Genomic DNA, 18,139 nt, shown 5'->3' with positions numbered 1-18,139 from the left:
GAATGAATTTATTAAAGGTCTGACTGACTCTTAACTGTCAACTGGACAATTAGGAATGGGTAATAATTGCTGGCCTAGCCAGCAATGCTCATGTACCATGAATATCATTTGAAAATTAATTGCCTTTCAAAGGTTAGGACACTGGGTCCTCAGGAGTGCACCATTTGAAAGCATCCCTGGAGTACGCCAGCATTTACAGGGAGTCCAAGGGACATGTCAGTATTTGTTAGGTGTTTGCAGGAAAATGCAGCTATTTACAGGGAGTCCCCAGGAGTGCACCAGTACAATATTTGCAATTGGCACTCAACACCGAAATATGCAAACTCCTAATGTAAATAAGGGAACAGGTAGCGGTGAATCACAGAAACGGAAATCATCATATTAATACTGAGTCTCAGCCTTTCAATGGTGGAGAAGCTTCCTGAAACAATTATTCAGGATAAAATAAATATTCACATGAAAAAATTCAGGAGCTTCAGAGAAAAGTTTGAAAGGAAAATCAGGTCTGACTGATTGGCTGAAGGTTTTCAAGACACAGCAGAGAGACAAGGCTGTTGTCATGGGGTACATGGACTTCCAAAAGACTTCTAACACAGTACCACATAAAGACTTGTACACAAAACAATAGGGAATGGATTAAATAGCCATGTGGACACACAACTAGCTGAGTGATAGCAAACAGAGAGCAATGGTTAACAGATCTTTTTGCAGGCTGAAAGGAGGTTTAATATGGAGTTCACCCAGGGTTGGAAGTGGGACTCTTGCTTTTCTCAGTGCACATAAATGATCTGGATTTGGATATAGTAGGAAGTTTGCATATGACACAAAAACAATGGGAAGGTAATATACTGGCAGGGAAATTTGCTGGAGCTGCTCAGGAAGATTTAAACTAGTGGGGGGGGGAGGGCAGGGAGATAGTGAGGGAAGAGATCAATCTGAGACTGGTACAGTTGAGAACAAAAAAGTCAGGGCAGGCAGGGACAAGGTAGGACTAATAAACAGCATTAAATTTCGATGCAAGGGGCCTAACGGGGAAGGCAGATGAATTTAAGGCATGGTTAGGAACATGGGACTGGGACATCATAGCTATTACAGAAACATGGCTCAGGGATGGGCAGGACTGGCAGCTTAATGTTCCAGGATACAAATGCTACAGGAAGGATAGAAAGGGAGGCAAGAGAGGAGGGGGAGTAGCATTTTTGATAAGGGATAGCATTACAGCTGTGCTGAGAGAGGATATTCCTGGAAATACATCCAGGGAAGTTATTTGGGTGGAACTGAGAAATAAGAAAGGGATGATCACCTTATTGGTATTGTATTATAGACCCCCCAATAGTCAGAGGGAAATTGAGAAACAAACTTGTAAGGAGATCTCAGCTATCTGTAAGAATAATAGGGTAGTTATGGTAGGGGATTTTAACTTTCCAAACATCGACTGGGACTGCCATAGCGTTAAGAGTTTAGGTGGAGAGGAATTGCTTAAGTTTGTACAAGACAATTTTCTGATTCAGTATGTCGATGTACCTACTAGAGAAGGTGCAAAACTTGATCTACTCTTGGGAAATAAGGCAGGGCAGGTGACTGAGGTGTCAGTGGGGGAGCACTTTGGGGCCAGCGACCATAATTCTATTCGTTTTAAAATAGTGATGGAAAAGGATAGACCAGATCTAAAAGTTGAAGTTCTAAATTGGAAGACGACGAAGCATGACACTTATAGAGTCATAGAGATGTACAGCACGGAACTAGACCCTTCGGCCCTCTCGTCCATGCCGACCAGGTATCCCAACCCAATCTAGTCCCATCTGCCAGCATCTGGCCTATATCCCTCCAAACACTTCCTATTCATATACCCATCCAAATGCCTCTTAAATGTTGCAATTGTACCAGCCTCCACCACATCCTCTGGCAGCTCATTCCATACACGTACCACCCTCTGTGTGTAAAAACTGCCCCTTAGGTCTTTTTTATATCTTTCCCCTCTCACCCTAAGCCTATGCCCTCCAGTTCTGGACTCCCTGACCACAGGGAAAAGATTTTGTCTCTTTATCCTATCCATGCCCCTCATAATTTTGTAAACCTCTATAAGGTATTAGGGAAGAACTTTCAAAAGCTGATTGGAGGCAGATGTTCGCAGGTAAAGGGACGGCTGGAAAATGGGAAGCCTTCAGAAATGAGATAGCAAGAGTCCAGAGACAGTATATTCTGTTAGGGTGAACGGAAAGGCTGGAAGATGTAGGGAATGCTGGATGACTAGACAAATTGAGGGTTTGGTTAAGAGAAAGAAGGAAGCATATGTCAAGTATAGACAGGATAGATCGAGTGAATCCTTAGAAGAGTATAAAGAAAGTAGGAGTATACTTGAGGAGGAGATCAGGAGGGCAAAACGGGGATATGAGATAGCTTTGGAAATAGGGCTAAGGAGAATCCAAAGAGTTTTTACAAATACATTAAGAACAAAAGGGTAACTAGGGAGCGAATAGGGCTCCTCAAAGATCAGCAAAGTGGCCTTTGTGTAGAACCGCAGGAGATGGGGAGATACTAAAGGAGTATTTTGCATCAGTATTTACTATGGAGAGGGACATGGAAGATATAGAATGTAGGGAAATGGATGGTGACATCTTGAAAAATGTCCATATTACAGAGGAGGAAATGCTGAATGTCTTGAAATGCATAAAGGTGGATAAATCCCCAAGACCTGATCAGATATACCCTAGAACTCTGTGGGAAGCTAGGGAAGTGATTGCTGAGCACCTTGCTGAGCTACTTGCATCATCGATAGTCACAAGTGAGGTGCCAGAAGACTGGAGGTTGGCTAACGTGGTACCATTATTTAAGAAAGATAGTAAGGACCAGCCATAGATTGGTGAGTCTGACGCAAGTTGTTGGAGGGAATCCTGAGGGACAGGATGTACATGTGTTTGGAAAGGCAAGGACTGATTAGGGATAGTCAACATGGCTTTGTGCATGGGAAATCATGTCTCACAAACTTGATTGAGTTTTTTGAAGAAGTAACAAAGAGGATGGTAGAGGATAGAGCAGTAGATGTGATCTATATGGACTTCAGTAAGGTGTTCGACAAGGTTCCCCATGGGAGACTGATTAGCAAGGTTAGATCTCATAGAATACAGGGAGAACTAGCCATTTGGATACAGAACTGGCTCAAAGGTAGAAGACAGAGGGTGGTGGTGGAGGGATGTTTTTCAAACTGGAGGCCTATGACCAGTGGAGTGCCACAAGGATCAGTGCTGGATTCTCTACTTTTTGTCATTTACATAAATGATTTGGATGCGAGCAAAGAGGCACAGTTAGTAAGTTTGCAGATGACACCAAAATTGGAGGTGAAGTGGACAGCGAAGAGGGTTACCTCAGATTACAACAGGATCTGGACCACATGGGCCAATGGGCTGAGAAGTGGCAGATGGAGTTTAATTCAGATAAATGTGAGGTGCTGCATTTTGGGAAAGCAAATCTTAGCTGGACTTATACACTTAATAGTAAGGTCCTAGGGAGTGTTGCTGAACAAAGAGACCTTGGAGTGCAGGTTCATAGCTCCTTGAAAGTGGAGTCGCAGGTAGATAGGATAGTGAAGGCGGCATCTGGTCAGAGTATTGAGTACAGGAATTGGGAGGTCATGTTGCGGCTGTACAGGACATTGGTTAGGCCACTGTTGGAATACTGCGTGCAATTCCGGTCTCCTTCCTATCGGAAAGATGTTGTGAAACTTGAAAGGGTTCAGAAAAGATTTACAAGGATGTTGCCAGGGTTGGAGGATTTGAGCTATAGGGAGAGGCTGAACAGGCTGGGGCTGTTTTCCCTGGACCGTCAGAGGCTGAGGGGTGACCTTATAGAGATTTACAAAATTATGAGGGGCATGGACAGGGTAAATAGGCAAAGTCTTTTCTCTGGGGTCAGGGCAGGTCAGGCAACATCCAAGGAGCAGGAGAATCAACGTTTCGGGCATGAGCCCTTCTGCCCATAAACTCTGCCAATATAACAAATTCCCATACTTTCCAAAACTACCTTTTTAAAACTATTTTTAAAAGAAATCAAAATGAGAACTGAAAGACCTATGGATGCTGTAAATCAGAAACAAAAACAGAAATTGCTGGAAAACCTCAGCAGGTCTGGCAGCATCGGAATCAGAGTTAACGTTTCAGGTCGAGTGAGGAACTCTGAGGGAAGGTCACTCAACCTGAAATGTTAACTGTTTTTTTTCCCCACACACAGATAATGCCAGATGTGCTGAGCTTTTCTGGCAATTTCTAGCAATCCCTTAAAACACAATTTTATGTGCTATAATTCAAATTTTAAAATCTAAACTTGAAATAAACTGTATTAAAATACAAATAAGTCACACACCCTATGTTACAGTATAAACTAACATATCATGGCACTTTTCCATTGAAGTTGCTCAATGTAAGGCAATAGAAAATAAAACAACAAAGTAGCAGTGCCAGATTATTTGCCAATCAAGATCAAACTAAATCTTCAGATCACACTGCCTCACAAGCTCTGAAACACTCAGATAAGGTTGGATTCTTGACCCTGGAAGAAGCTGTCTCAAAAAGGACAAGACACATTCAATATACTGAGAGGGACTGGATTTGTCTCAGACTGCGACAAAGCTATTAAGTGCAACAACAAAATGATGAGGTAAAATCAACTGAAGTTTTACACGTATGGAGTGATCTAAGTCTTTGTTCCCTTCTCACTAGATTATCGCAACATGAGTCATCACTCAAAAGATTCAAAGTCTGCTCGTCTTTTCTCCCATTTTGTTTCCTAGAATTGGGCCATAGACTTCTGGATGGTCCAAGCTTATGGTGCAACGTATTGCAGTGTATGCCATTGTCTTCTGCAGGATGAACAACCAGACGACCATCAATGTTCTTACTGAATGCCATCGAGCATACTGGAAGGATTTACGTGTTGATAATCAGCCTGGTTGACCATGTTACAAACCTTTGTTGGTCAATATGTCCTGGCAAGGGCTTTGAACTACAGCTCATAGCCAGACGTAGGGACTTTATCACTGCACCACAAACCTCCTCAGATTCGGAGTATGGGTCAGGTAGGGTTAAGGTTTAATAGAAACCTGAGGAATTATTTCTTTTCACAGCTGGCAATCAAGAGCAGAAACAGTTGGCCAAGCAAAGTAGCTAAGTTCACAATATTAGTCTCACGTAAAATAACAAATATTATTTTAAAAAACAAACAAACATTGCAATTGAAGGTAGGAAATGAACTTTAACAAAAATATAAAGTGATTTCCAGGCATCATTTGTCTCAATCAATATATAAACAAGACTATAGCAGGGCTTGATATTAGTTTAACTTTTTAGAAGTAAAAATACTAGTTCGGTTTTCAGATAGTGCTTACAGATGGAGCTGTTACACATACCGGAATAAGTAAAGTCATCCTCTTCCTCATTCTGGTACACCTGCTCTTTGACATGGTTTTTGCGGTAAATTCGTCCGTCAATATTGATCAGTGTTGGCCGAAGAACTTCCATTTCATCCAGTCTTCACCATAAAGGTCACCCAACAATGGATAAAACACAAGATGAGCTTTGCTGATCAATAAAATGAAGCTCAATGCATTGTAGATTCATGAAAAGCTATGAAACCCTCAAATGTGCTGCCAACCATCAGTAATAAGCAACATAATCAATTGATAAGAATTTTACAGAATTGATGAAAGCTGTTTAACCCATTACTCTTGTGCTAGCTCTCTGAAAGAGATGGCCAATTAGATATTTTCTTGTCTTTCCTTGATACACTAATTTGATTTTTGTAGTAAGCCACAAAAGTTGTTGTGGATTCTGATTCCAACATGGTTGTTGGTAGGGAACTTAAAGTCCTGATGCAAAATGCAAAAATATCTTCTAACCTCCTCATTTGATATTCGAGTTCTCACTAATTGTTTTCTCATCATTCGGAGAAGATTAGATTAGATTCCCTAGTGTGGAAACTGGCCCTTTGGCTCAACAAGTGAACACCGAACCTCCGAAGACCTATTTTCCTCTGACTAATGCACCTAACCCTGAGGGTAATTTCGCATGGCCTGCACATCTTTGGACTGTGGAAGGAAACTGGAGCACCCAGAGGAAATCCATGCAGACACGGGGATAATGTGCAAACTCCACACACACAGTCACCAAAGGCTAGAATTGAACCTGGTGCTATGAGCCAGCAGTGCTAACCACTGAGCCACCGTGCCGCCCTGAAAAAGTGAGGACTTTTTAGAGGATGCAGAGAAAGTGAGGACTCTGACTGGTGACCAGAATCAAAAAGTGAGGCACTGGAAAAAGCACAGCAGGTCAGGCAGCATCCAAGGAGCAGGAGAGTCTATAATTCAGGCATATGAAGGGTTTACACCCACATTTTTCGACTCTCATCATTCAGAGTAAAAACTGTCAAATACATGCATCAGAACATTTTGCAAAGGTCACCCATGATTTAATTAACTCTAGACTTGACTATCCCAAAACATTTCTGGCTCACCTCCAAAAAACACAAGGCCACTTAAAACTCTACTGCACTCCCTAACTTGAACCCAAGATCCAGTCACCACAATCGCTGAAACTGTTTTGGTACAAGGTCTTGCAAGTTCATGCGCCTTTATAACATCCCTCAGTAGAATCACTCCACCACAGCTTCATGCTGCTTTGGCCCTGAACCCCCCAAACTTGAGTCAAAGCCGAATTTTGGTTAAATACGTCCCACGGCGGCTCGCTCGGTATCTAACTTTGCTGGATGGGATTCCAGCCAAGAGCTTTGGGGGAAACATCTCAACTCGACAGAGGCGTTATACAAAAGGACTGCAGATGCTGGTGACCGCTGTCAAAACGTGTGGAAAAGCAGAGCAGGCAGCATCCGAGGAGCAGGAGAAGGGACTTTTGGGGCAAAAGCCCTTCGTCTGGGCTGATTTGTATAACAGAGGCGTTATACAAACCCCAGTTGTTGTTGTTGTTGTTGTTAAAGGTTACCACATCAAATAAAATTGTTTTTTTTTTATTTCCCCCTCCCCTGGCGGAGGAAGTGAAGAAAGTTGGTTAATGCTTTAACTAAAAGGTATTACACACACCGAGAGCACTCAGAGTGAAGTGAGAAACTGATCGACCCGGTCCGACACGTTAATCCGTCGTTTCCGGTGACTCAGCCAATCACTTCCGGTGTCCGTCTCCAATTGTTCCCCCTTCACGATGGGAAGGGAGGGACAAACCACTCCGATTTTTAATTTAAATTACACATGGAGTAGATTTGATTCGCCTTTTCAAGGCCCAAAGTGTTAAATACCATAGATAATGGGGGTGCTCTGCTTCTGTTATCAAATACACACATATACAAATAAAAATTGGCGCTGCGCTCCTTGTTTTTACAACTGGCACTAATCATTTTTATTGTATTATTTGGGGACATGTTTAATTTAAAAAAATGGGTATCCTGACAAAAATAATGAAAAAATACATGACACCCCCCCCCTCCAATAATAATGAGTTCACCCAACACGTAACCAGGAAACGAATATCGTGAAGTGCGGTAAAATGTGACCTCCTGCCGTAAACTGTGCCGGGGGGGGGAATCGAGGCCGTATCGGTTTACGGCAGTGTGTCTGTCATGGCCACCTCAGCGGCATCGTCTTCCTCGTCCTCAGCGGCGGGGGGTTTTGGGGGAGTCTCTGAGCTGACTCCTCCGCGGAAAGTGCTTTTCACTTCGCCCAAAGGGGCCGGAGAGCTGCTGGAAGGTGAGGGGCCCCGGCGGCGGGCGGGGCTCGGGGCTCCCCCGGACACATTCCCGGGAAGGTGAATCTGGAAAAGGCTAAGGCTGAGGGGGAGGAGAAGGAGAAGGAGGGCCGGACTTGCTCCCCCCCTCTCTCCCCCCCCCCTCGCCTTCCCCCCCCCCCTCGCCTTCCCCCCCCCCTCGCCTTCACCCCCCCCTCGCCTTCCCCCCCCCTCGCCTTCCCCCCCCTTGTTCTTCCCCCCCGCCTCGTTCTTCCCCCCCCGCCTCGTTCTTCCCCCCCCGCCTCGGTCTTCCCCCCCCGCCTCGGTCTTCCCCCCCCGCCTCGTTCTTCCCCCCCGCCTCGTTCTTCCCCCCCCGCCTCGTTCTTCCCCCCCCGCCTCGTTCTTCCCCCCCCCCTCGCCTTCCCCCCCCCCTCGCCTTCCCCCCCCCCTCGCCTTCCCCCCCCCCTCGCCTTCCCCCCCCCTCGCCTTCCCCCCCCCCCCCTCGCCTTCCCCCCCCCCCCTCGCCTTCCCCCCCCCCCTCGCCTTCCCCCCCCCCCTCGCCTTCCCCCCCCCCTCGCCTTCCCCCCCCCCTCGCCTTCCCCCCCCCCCTCGCCTTCCCCCCCCCCCTCGCCTTCCCCCCCCCCCTTGTTCTTCCCCCCCCCCCTTGTTCTTCCCCCCCCCCCCTTGTTCTTCCCCCCCCCCCTTGTTCTTCCCCCCCCCCCTCGCCTTCCCCCCCCCCCTTGTTCTTCCCCCCCCCCTTGTTCTTCCCCCCCCGCCTCGTTCTTCCCCCCCCGCCTCGTTCTTCCCCCCCCGCCTCGTTCTTCCCCCCCCGCCTCGTTCTTCCCCCCCCGCCTCGTTCTTCCCCCCCCTCCTCGTCCTTCCCCCCCCCCCCTCCTCGTCCTTCCCCCCCCCCCCTCCTCGTCCTTCCCCCCCCCCCCTCCTCGTCCTTCCCCCCCCCCCCCCTCCTCGTCCTTCCCCCCCCCCCCCTCCTCGTCCTTCCCCCCCCCCCCTCCTCGTCCTTCCCCCCCCCCCTCCTCGTCCTTCCCCCCCCCCCTCCTCGTCCTTCCCCCCCCCCCCTCCTCGTCCTTCCCCCCCCCCCCCTCCTCGTCCTTCCCCCCCCCCCCTCCTCGTCCTTCCCCCCCCCCTCCTCGTCCTTCCCCCCCCCCCTCCTCGTCCTTCCCCCCCCCCCCCTCCTCGTCCTTCCCCCCCCCTCCTCGTCCTTCCCCCCCCCCCTCCTCGTCCTTCCCCCCCCCCCCCTCCTCGTCCTTCCCCCCCCCCCTCCTCGTCCTTCCCCCCCCCCCCCTCGTCCTTCCCCCCCCCCCTCCTCGTCCTTCCCCCCCCCCTCCTCGTCCTTCCCCCCCCCCCTCCTCGTCCTTCCCCCCCCCCCTCCTCGTCCTTCCCCCCCCCCCTCCTCGTCCTTCCCCCTCCCCCTCCTCGTCCTTCCCCCCCCCCCCCCCCCCCTCCCCCTCCTCGTCCTTCCCCCCCCTCCCCCTCCCCCCCCTCCCCCTCCCCCCCCTCCCCCTCCTCGTCCTTCCCCCCCCTCCCCCCCTCCCCCCTCCTCGTCCTTCCCCCCCCCCTCCCCGTCCTTCCCCCACCCTCCTCGTCCTTCCCCCCCACTCCCCCTCCTCGTCCTTCCCCCCCCTCCCCCTCCTCGTCCTCCCCCCCCCCCCCTCCCCCTCCTCGTCCTTCCCCACCCCCCCTCGTCCTTCTCTCTCCCCCCCCCCTTCCTCGTCCTTCCCTTCTCTTCCCCCCCCCTCATCCTTCTCTTCCCCCCCCCCTCATCCTTCTCTTCCCCCCCCCCCTCATCCTTCTCTTCCCCCCCCCCCTCATCCTTCTCTTCCCCCCCCCTCATCCTTCTCTTCCCCCCCCCTCATCCTTCTCTTCCCCCCCCCTCATCCTTCTCTTCCCCCCCCTCATCCTTCTCTTCCCCCCCCCTCATCCTTCTCTTCCCCCCCCCTCATCCTTCTCGTCCTTCAGACAGAGGGTGGTGGTGGAGGGTTGTTTTTCAGACTGGAGGCCTGTGACCTGTGAATTGCCACAAGGATTGATGCTGGGCCCTCTACTTTTCATCATTTATATAAATGATTTGGATATGAACATAGGAAGTATAGTTAGTAAGTTTGCAGATGACACCAAAATTGGAGATGTCGTGGACAGTGAAGAAGATTACCTCAGATTACAATGGGATCTTGAACAGATGGGCCAATGGGCTGAGGAGTGGCAGATGGAGTTTAATTCAGATAAATGTGAGGTGCTGCATTTTGGGAAAGCAAATCAGAGCAGGACTTATACACTTAATGGAAAGGTCCTAGGGAGTGTGGCTGAACAAGGAGACCTTGGAGTGCAGGTTTATTGCTCCTTGAAAGTGGAGTCGCAGGTAGATAGGATAGTGAAGAAAGAGTTTGGTATGCGTTCCTTTGTTGGTCAGAATATTGAGTACAGGAGTTGGAAGGTCATGTTCTATTGCATGGATGTAGTGAAACTTGAAAGAGTTCAGAAAAGAATCACAAGGATGTTGCCAGGGTTGCAGGATTTCAGCTTTGGGAGAGGCTGAATAGGCTGGGGCTGTTTTCCCTGGAGCATTGAAGGCTGAGGGGTGACCTCAGAGTTTTACTAAAACATGAGGGGCATGGATAGGATAAATAGACAAGGTCTTTACTTTTGGTTGGCAAAGTCCAAAATTAGAGGGCATAGGTTTAGGGTGAGAGGGGAAAGATATAAAAGGGACTAAGGGGCAACCATTCTACTCAGAGGGTGGTGAGTGTATGGAATAAGCTGCCAGAAGAAGTGGTGGAGGCTGGTACAATTGCAACATTTAAAAGGCATCTGGATGGGTATATGAATGTGGAGGGTTTAGAGGGATATGGGCCAAGTGCTGACAAATGGGACTAGATTAGGCTCAGATATCTGGGCCAGCCTAGACTATTTGGACCGAAGTGTCTTATTCCGTGCTGTACATCTCTATGACTCTATATCATCCTGGATATCCCAGACCACAGCAGAATTCTGTGACCCCAAGATCCTCAAGTTGAAGGACTTGACAAAGTGTGTTCGCCCCTCTGCTGTCTGGAATACTCAAACAGAATACAAACCCAATTTACTTGGCCTCTTACTGTAGTACAGTTTCTTCATGTCATCAATCTATTGTATACTCACACAGCTACCTCCAGTGCATGTGTACTTTTCTGCAAACTCCACCCCTTCAGGAAACATAAGCTCATCCACAACTCTGCAGCTCATAGCTCAAAATAACCAGAAATGATGGAGGTCGGTACAATTACAACATTTTAAAGGGCATCTGGATGGGTACATGTAATGACGAAAGATTCAGAGGGATATGGGCCAAATGCTGGCAAATGGAACTGGATTAATTTAGGACATTGGTCAGCATGGACAAGTTGGTCATGCTGTATGTCTCTATGATTGTGAATTCCTGTTGATCCATCACCTTTGTTCCTAGATGACTGTAATGCATTGTCTTCCAGATACCTCTATCAAACATCTTGCGTCCCTGTGTATAATGTCCTCCAGCTCCTTCTACCCTTTTAAGATTTGTGTTCAGTTGATTTTAACGACATGAGCATGTCTGAGTTTTGATCCACCATTAGAAGCTATGCCTCCCGTTTCTACAAGCATAATCTCCCGAACCCCGCTACTGGTCATCTGTGAACTCGTTCTTTAAAATCTCATCCTTTGTCCAAACTTTTGCTGACACATGCTAACGGTTTGCACACATTGCATTATCCATAAAGCTTCACTGTTGTAAACTGCATTTATTAAAGGACAGGGGAAAGAAAAATGTATCTGTACAGATTAAATATTTTGTGGGAGAATTTGCTAGCACGCACTTGTCAATAATGAAGTGGACTGTATTTCAAAGCTTCTTTCTCGTTTACAGATGCAACGGAAAGATTCTTGTGTGAAGCAGTTTTCAGCTATCAGGTGGCTCACACATTGAGACAGGTCAAACGAGGTAAAATCATGTCCCATGATGAGGTGGTGACGACTTGGTTGTAAAGTCAATAGGTTCATAATATAGAACCTCAGGCTAATGTTCTGGGAATGGAGGTTCATATCCCGTTAAGGGATGGTGAAATTTGTTGCAATAACCATCTGGCTCACCAATGAGGGAAGGAAATCTTTCCTTACCCAGTGCCCTGGCCTAGGTGTAACTTGAGACCCATAGCAATGTGGTTGACTGTTGGAATTCGGGATGGGAAATAAATCCTGCCCCAGACAGTCAAGCCCACATTCCATTAACTTTTTGTAAAAACTGAAGTGATACTTACAGTCATTCCTCTGTATCCAAGAATGTTCCATTCCTGAGAACCTCCACAAGTAACAGCATTCACAAGTGTGGAGTTAGTTTAAAAGTAGGATAAAAACAGGTTAAAATTGCAGAAACCTGTGTATTGCCTGTAGGTGTTGAATTTTATTTTTTTGGCGCGGATGTGAATTTATGATTTCACAAATACAGAGGATTTACTATAATCTCAATTCAGAATGGTCTCACCAGCAGTTGAAAGAATGAAAGAAAATACAAATTTATCCAGCAAAAACTATCTGGTATGCCTTTGTCTTTCTTTGAGAACATCTGGACAAGGAGCAGGAGTAGGCCATTTGGCCCTTTGAGCCTGCTATGCCATTTAATATAATTTTGTATCTTTTTTTTAAATAGCTGGTCATTTATTTTTAAACAGTGACTGTCTTGTTTATTGAATTTTATTCCTGATGGAAATGCAAACTTTCAGTATTACTTTACCCATTCTGTCAAATGCCACCAAGTGATTCGTGTGATTGATTAATTTGACACCAGTAAGTCATTTTCAAATGCAGCGTGTGCTTTGCCTTAACCAGTATTGAGACAAATGAGTAAGTAACCAGTTTCTCATTGAATAGTAACATTGGACATAATTGTTTGATTTCAAAGAAATTGATGTACTGCAATCATATAGTTCATATTCCATTGAAAAGCATAACTTGTGTGCAAAGTTTTTTTCAGAGCCATAGATGGCTATAGCATGGAAACAGGCCCGACTTTTCCATGCCATCCTGTTTTCACCATTTAAGCTAGACCCATTCGCCTGCGTTTAACCCATATTCCTCCATACCTGTCCCATCCCACGTACCTATCTAAATGTCTCTTCAATGATAAAATTGTACTCGCTTCCACGACTAGCACTGAAAGTCTGTTCCAGACACTGACCACCCTCTGTATGAAAAATTATCATTCTGGACCCTTTTGTATTTCTCTCCTCTTCCCTTAAACTATGCCCTCGAGACTCCCCTACCACTGGAAAAAGCTGTTGGCTTATCCATACCTCACATGATTTTCTAGACCTCTGTATGGTTACCCCATAGTCTCCTACACTTTATATAACACTCACCCTCCAGCCCAGGTAGAATCCTAATAAACCTATTCTGCAATCTTTATAGCTTATTAATATCCTTTCTATAGCAGGATGAAATTGGAAATTTTAAAGTTATAAGTATTCAAAGTCTCCAAGCACCAAACTGTCACTTGAGACAAACTAGGCAGAGGAGCACATCTGGTCTCCTGAAACTAAAGTTAAGCTGAGCCGACCTTTCAGATGATATCTATTTGGGAACCTAAACAAAATAAAGTGAACTAGCAATCAAAGTATTTCTGCCGATCAGAATTACATTCATTCACTCTCTCCACTTAGAGCAACAGTGTTCCCGAATGGAAAAACTAGCCAGTTTGGTCGAGGAGTTAGAGGCGGACGAATGGCGCTACAAACCAATCGAACAGCTACTAGGTTTCACTCCTTCCTCTGGATGAGATGAGAGAGATTGGATTTATTCCACTAACTTGCCAGATTGTAACTGGGAGATTAAATACAATTATTTTTCTGTGTAAAAATGTGCATGTTTAAATACTGTTTTAAATGTACATAACAGACAAGGGGGTTGTGTGTTCAGGGTACTGCTTTGTTATTAAGGCTTTTTAAAATGATGTTTGGATCTATGAGCTGAACTGTTAATAAATCAACTTTTATAAATTTTTTGGGTTGGCTGCTAAATTCAAACATTAAGCGTTTAGATTGCAAGATGATCTGGTGGTTTAAAGAGCTGGAAAACCGATAGCTCGACTAAATTATTAATGTGTGTTTGGGAGGCTACATGCAGCAGGTAATTCTCTAGCAATGTACTGATCAATGATTTTTGAGAAGATTTGCAGCTCAGGTTGATCAGTATGTATGTTAGCTCACTGACTGGAAGATTTGTTTTCAGATTTTTCATCATCATGACTAGGTAACATCATAGGTGACAGTCTCTGGTGAAGTCCTGGTGGTATGACCAGCCTCTCTCTCTTTATAGGTCTTGGTTTCTTAACGTGGGTGATGTCATTTTTGGTTCTTTTTTTTAAGGGAAGATAGATGGGATCTAAATCAATGTGTTTATTGGAGTTCTGGTTAGCATGCCATGCCTAAGAATTCCCGGGTGTGTCTTTGTTTCGCCTGTCCTAGGCTGTGTGTGTTGTCCTTCTTTGTTTCTATAGAAACTAGTGAGAGTGGGTCACGTATCCTGGTGACAAGTTTCCTGCTTGTTTGTCTGATGTAGTATTTTTGCATGGCATCTTATAAATTATTAGTTTTGCTGGTGGTATCTAGTGGATCCTGGTTAAGTTGCTGGTTAAGTGTGTTGCCAGGTTTGTGGGCTACCATGATGCCAAGGGGTCTGAGTTGTCTGGAAGTCCTTTCTGATACGTCTTTGATGTAAGGTAATGTGGCTATAGTTCTTGGTTGCGTTGTCTGCTTTTTTGGGTTTGTTTGAGGAATCGGCAGATTGTGTTTATTGGGTACCTGTTTTTCTTGAACCTTTTGTATAGATTTTTTTGCTTTTTGTAGTTCTTTGGTGCTGCAGGGTGATGTAGCTAATTGCTTCTGAAGTCAAGATATTTCAATCATCCCAACACCCATGAACGTAGCCGCATTAAGTATTTGGTCCGTTTTTCTGTAGATGCTGGTTTGAAGCTCTCCGTTAACTGTATGTTCAACTGTCACATCTAGGAATGGGAGTCTGTGAAGTTCACCTGTTTTTGTGAATTTTATGCCTGGGGCCCACAAACCTACCAACACACTTAAACAGTGACCAATGAAACTAAAGGATCCATTAGATTCTACCAGCAAATCTAATCTTATTTACAAGATAACATGCAAGAACTGTTTTTTAAAAAAAAACATTACATTGGACAAACAAGCAGGAAACTTGCCACCAGGATACATGAACACCAGCTAGCCTCCAAAAGACAAGGTAAAAACAAGGGCTGCAGATGCTGGAAACCAGATTCTACATTAGAATGGTGCTGGAAAAATACAGCAGTTCAGGCAGCATCTGGGGAGCAGGCAAATCAACGTTTCGGGCAAAAGCTCTTCATCTCTATTCCTGATGAAGGGCTTTTGCTTGAAACGTTGTTTTTCCTGCTCCTCGGACGCTGTCTGAACTGCTGTGCTTTTCCAGCACCATTATAATCTAGACTCCAAAAGATACAACCCACTATCACTAGTTTCCATATATAAAGACAAAGAAGGACACCACTTTGACTGGGACAACATACACATCCTAGGACAGGTGAAACAAAGCCACGCATGACAATTCTTAGAGGCATGGCATTCTAACCAGAACTCCATCAATAAACACCATAGATTTAGATCCTACCTATCTATCTTTCCTTGGAAAAAAGGGAACCGGAAATGACATCACCCACCTTAAGAAACCAAGACCTATAAATAGAGAGGTGGGACATACCACCAGCACTTCACCGGTGTCTCTCACTGATATTACCTAGTCATGGTGACAAAATGTCTGAAAACAAACCTTCCAGCTCAGTGAGCTAACTTACATCCTGATCGAATGGAGATCTCAAATTGAGACTGAGGGGAAAATGTGTTTGGGCAGTGGGGAGATGGATTAATGACATAAGCTGTAGGGATACTTTAGTTGCTGGAGTGAGATTTTACAGTTGAAAGTGTTTCTCTTTCAGAGATCTAGGGTTTACTAGCAGTGCAGAAGCATATCATTAAATAATCCTTTCATTGTCAAATGCCCTCCAGCTTCAACAGTCTGCAGCAAGTTTAATTTGTTGTGAATGCAGCATTTTGAAACTTGCATGGAGTTGTTGCTGAGCTCTGGTTTGACTGGGTTTTTGCAGAGCATCACATCATTCAGCAACTAGTGGAGATTCATAATATTGTCTCTTCCAAAGTACAAATTGTTGGAATCATTTTACATAGATAAGCTTGTGAATTTGATGGTAATTAACAATCAGCCATTTCAATTCCATTCCAGTTGGCTTGGTGGATAGTACTCTTGCCTCTAAGTAAGAAGTTATGAGTTCAAATCTCACTCTGGTCCTGTCTTTTTTTGAAGTGCATACTAAAAGATCACATGGCACTATCCCACAAAACAGAAGCCCCTCTGTCTAAGCCAATTGCTAAATCAGGGCATGGTCACTTGCGGTTTGTGGGAACCTATGTACACCTATTATCTATTAGACTTTGAGCAAAAGACTTAGCCTGGAATGGTCCACAGCTCTTCCTTTGTAAATTATACCTAGCCAGAAAACATAATGCTCCAAGAAATTATTTCTAAATGGATAAGTGATATGGACAATTAAACAGAGACATTGGTATTTTCACAATACAGATTTATTTCTATTGAAGAGCAAAATAAGTTACAACTGATTTCAGCCCCTGGATAAAGTACAATGTATATACAACTATAAATAATTTCCAAATCATTAATTCAACATATGTTGATTTGCTCCATTAGAAGTGACTAGTGCACATGTACAAACTTGGTTCATGTGTAGTCATGTCTCTCCTGTTTTGCACTATGTCGGTCTCCTCCCCAATTGAGTGTTCACAGTCTACACGGCAGGGTGCTGCTCGGGAGACGTTGGCTCTCTTTGCTTCAGTTCATCAAAAAAGTCCAGTGGTGGGGGTTTGCTCATAGGCTAGTGAGTATTTTCAGAAATGCTGCTGGCTAATCAAAATCCAGTCTTAAGACAATTTCAAGGGTCTTGTTTTATTTTGAAGTAGTCATTGTCTCCCATCGCTATACCATGTGTGAAGAAACAAATAATTTCAAAGAGTAACAAGTTGACAAAAACAGGCCACATATCTATCTATTGAATTAAACAAGGAACATTTCATCCCCCAAAATCTCTCTGTTGAAGGCAGTTCTCTATTAAATCTTCCCATATCCTACTCCAGAACCTGAGTATAGAAATCAAGGTGGACATTTCAATGCAATAATGTGTTGAGGGAGGTCTGCAACGTCAGAGGTGAAAACTTTCAGATGTCTGCTGTCTCAGGTATGAAAGATCTCCTGGCACTGCTTGAAGAGGAGCAGGAAAACTATCCCTGGTGTCTTGGTTAATATTTAAAATGTAATCTGCTATCGGTGTAGATTACCTGATCATTATCCCATTGTTTGGACTTTGATGTGTAAATTGGCTATCACATTTCCTAAAATACAACATCAACTCCACTTTAGCCTCCTTAGTCCTCTTCAAACCATACCTAAATTCTCTTGATTTAGCTATGTGGCATATTTCTCCAAAGAAACAGAAAGAGCTTGATTCATGGTGCTCATGAATTACTGTATCAAAAGGCAAATGAAGGTTGCTATCTATAGGATGTACCTGGTTTCTGGTTATTGGTGTGGCAGACTCCATTCTAACCATGCAGGGAAGCCTGCACTTCTGATAACCTGGTACAGCTTGGTGTGCTCATTTTCTGGGCCCTCTGGTAGAGATCTACATCTCCAAAATAGCGGGCACGATATAACAAACCCTCTTCTGTAGAGACAAAATAAAAATGTTAATGAGATTGGCTAGATTTATATCAGAATTCACATTGATTTTGCATTATTGGCAGTACAGAATCATCTCAACATCACTTTTGCAGAACAGAAAAATACTTTTTTTTAAGCCACTAGGCTTCTCAACATCTGAAGGTGTGATGCTAAAACATTTTAATGTACAGTGACTTAAGACAGGAAAAACAGCCACTTTAGACGCAGTTACAACCAACAAATATTAAAGAAATAAACGATAATTTATCTGTTTCTGGTGATGTTGAGGAGGATTGAAGATTGGTCAAATAGTTCTGTGCTCTTCAAATAAAACGATCCCTTGGAATCACACGACAGCAAGATATAATCTCCACTTACATTCACTGACGTATGGAACACACTGCAATTCTGCAGTCCTCAGCAATGGGAGTGTGCTTGACATGACTGGAACATCATCAATGACCAAGTTCCTGTCCAAATCACAAGCTACAGTTCCTTCATCACTTTTGAGTGAAAGTCTGGAACTCCCCACTTCTCAATAAGTGGCAGTTCCTCTATTACATAATTAGCAACAGCTGAAGCAGTTGGGTCGC

The 18,139-nt window shown here is 45.0% G+C and overlaps 3 protein-coding genes across 5 annotated transcripts in view; 1 reads left to right on the top strand and 2 right to left on the bottom strand.

Moving 5' to 3' along the window:
• ascc1 (activating signal cointegrator 1 complex subunit 1) overlaps window positions 1-7,215 on the bottom strand; it is a 56,289-nt gene extending 49,074 nt beyond the window's left edge. The window contains exons 1-2 of one of the 2 annotated variants that reach the window (XM_072583527.1): window positions 7,088-7,215; window positions 5,402-5,523 (exon numbers count right to left, since the gene is read on the bottom strand). In XM_072583527.1, the coding sequence (XP_072439628.1) occupies window positions 5,402-5,513 (112 nt within the window). In that variant the 5' untranslated portion in view covers window positions 5,514-5,523; window positions 7,088-7,215. Of the gene's footprint in view, window positions 1-5,401; window positions 5,524-6,504; window positions 7,052-7,087 lie in introns of those variants that run through there. The other variant, XM_072583528.1, reaches the window with a different exon arrangement.
• A 366-nt stretch (window positions 7,216-7,581) lies between these two features.
• On the top strand, window positions 7,582-13,747 carry anapc16 (anaphase promoting complex subunit 16). The gene is made up of 3 exons (XM_072583526.1): window positions 7,582-7,747; window positions 11,623-11,697; window positions 13,412-13,747. The coding sequence occupies exons 1-3, from the start codon at window positions 7,621-7,623 to the stop codon at window positions 13,525-13,527; spliced, it is 318 nt and encodes a 105-aa protein (XP_072439627.1). The 5' UTR covers window positions 7,582-7,620; the 3' UTR covers window positions 13,528-13,747.
• Window positions 13,748-16,378: 2,631 nt separating this feature from the next.
• Window positions 16,379-18,139, bottom strand: part of dnajb12a (DnaJ heat shock protein family (Hsp40) member B12a) — a 29,012-nt gene continuing 27,251 nt past the window's right edge. For both annotated transcript variants that reach the window (XM_072583524.1, XM_072583525.1), the window contains exons 8-9: window positions 17,395-17,550; window positions 16,379-16,805 (exon numbers count right to left, since the gene is read on the bottom strand). In XM_072583524.1, the coding sequence (XP_072439625.1) occupies window positions 17,429-17,550 (122 nt within the window). In that variant the 3' untranslated portion in view covers window positions 16,379-16,805; window positions 17,395-17,428. The remainder of the gene's footprint in view (window positions 16,806-17,394; window positions 17,551-18,139) is intronic.

Source organism: Chiloscyllium punctatum, chromosome 13 (assembly GCF_047496795.1).
Source record: "Chiloscyllium punctatum isolate Juve2018m chromosome 13, sChiPun1.3, whole genome shotgun sequence".
Classification (NCBI taxonomy): Eukaryota; Metazoa; Chordata; class Chondrichthyes; order Orectolobiformes; family Hemiscylliidae; genus Chiloscyllium; species Chiloscyllium punctatum.
This window is presented reverse-complemented; position numbering and strand designations above follow the sequence as displayed.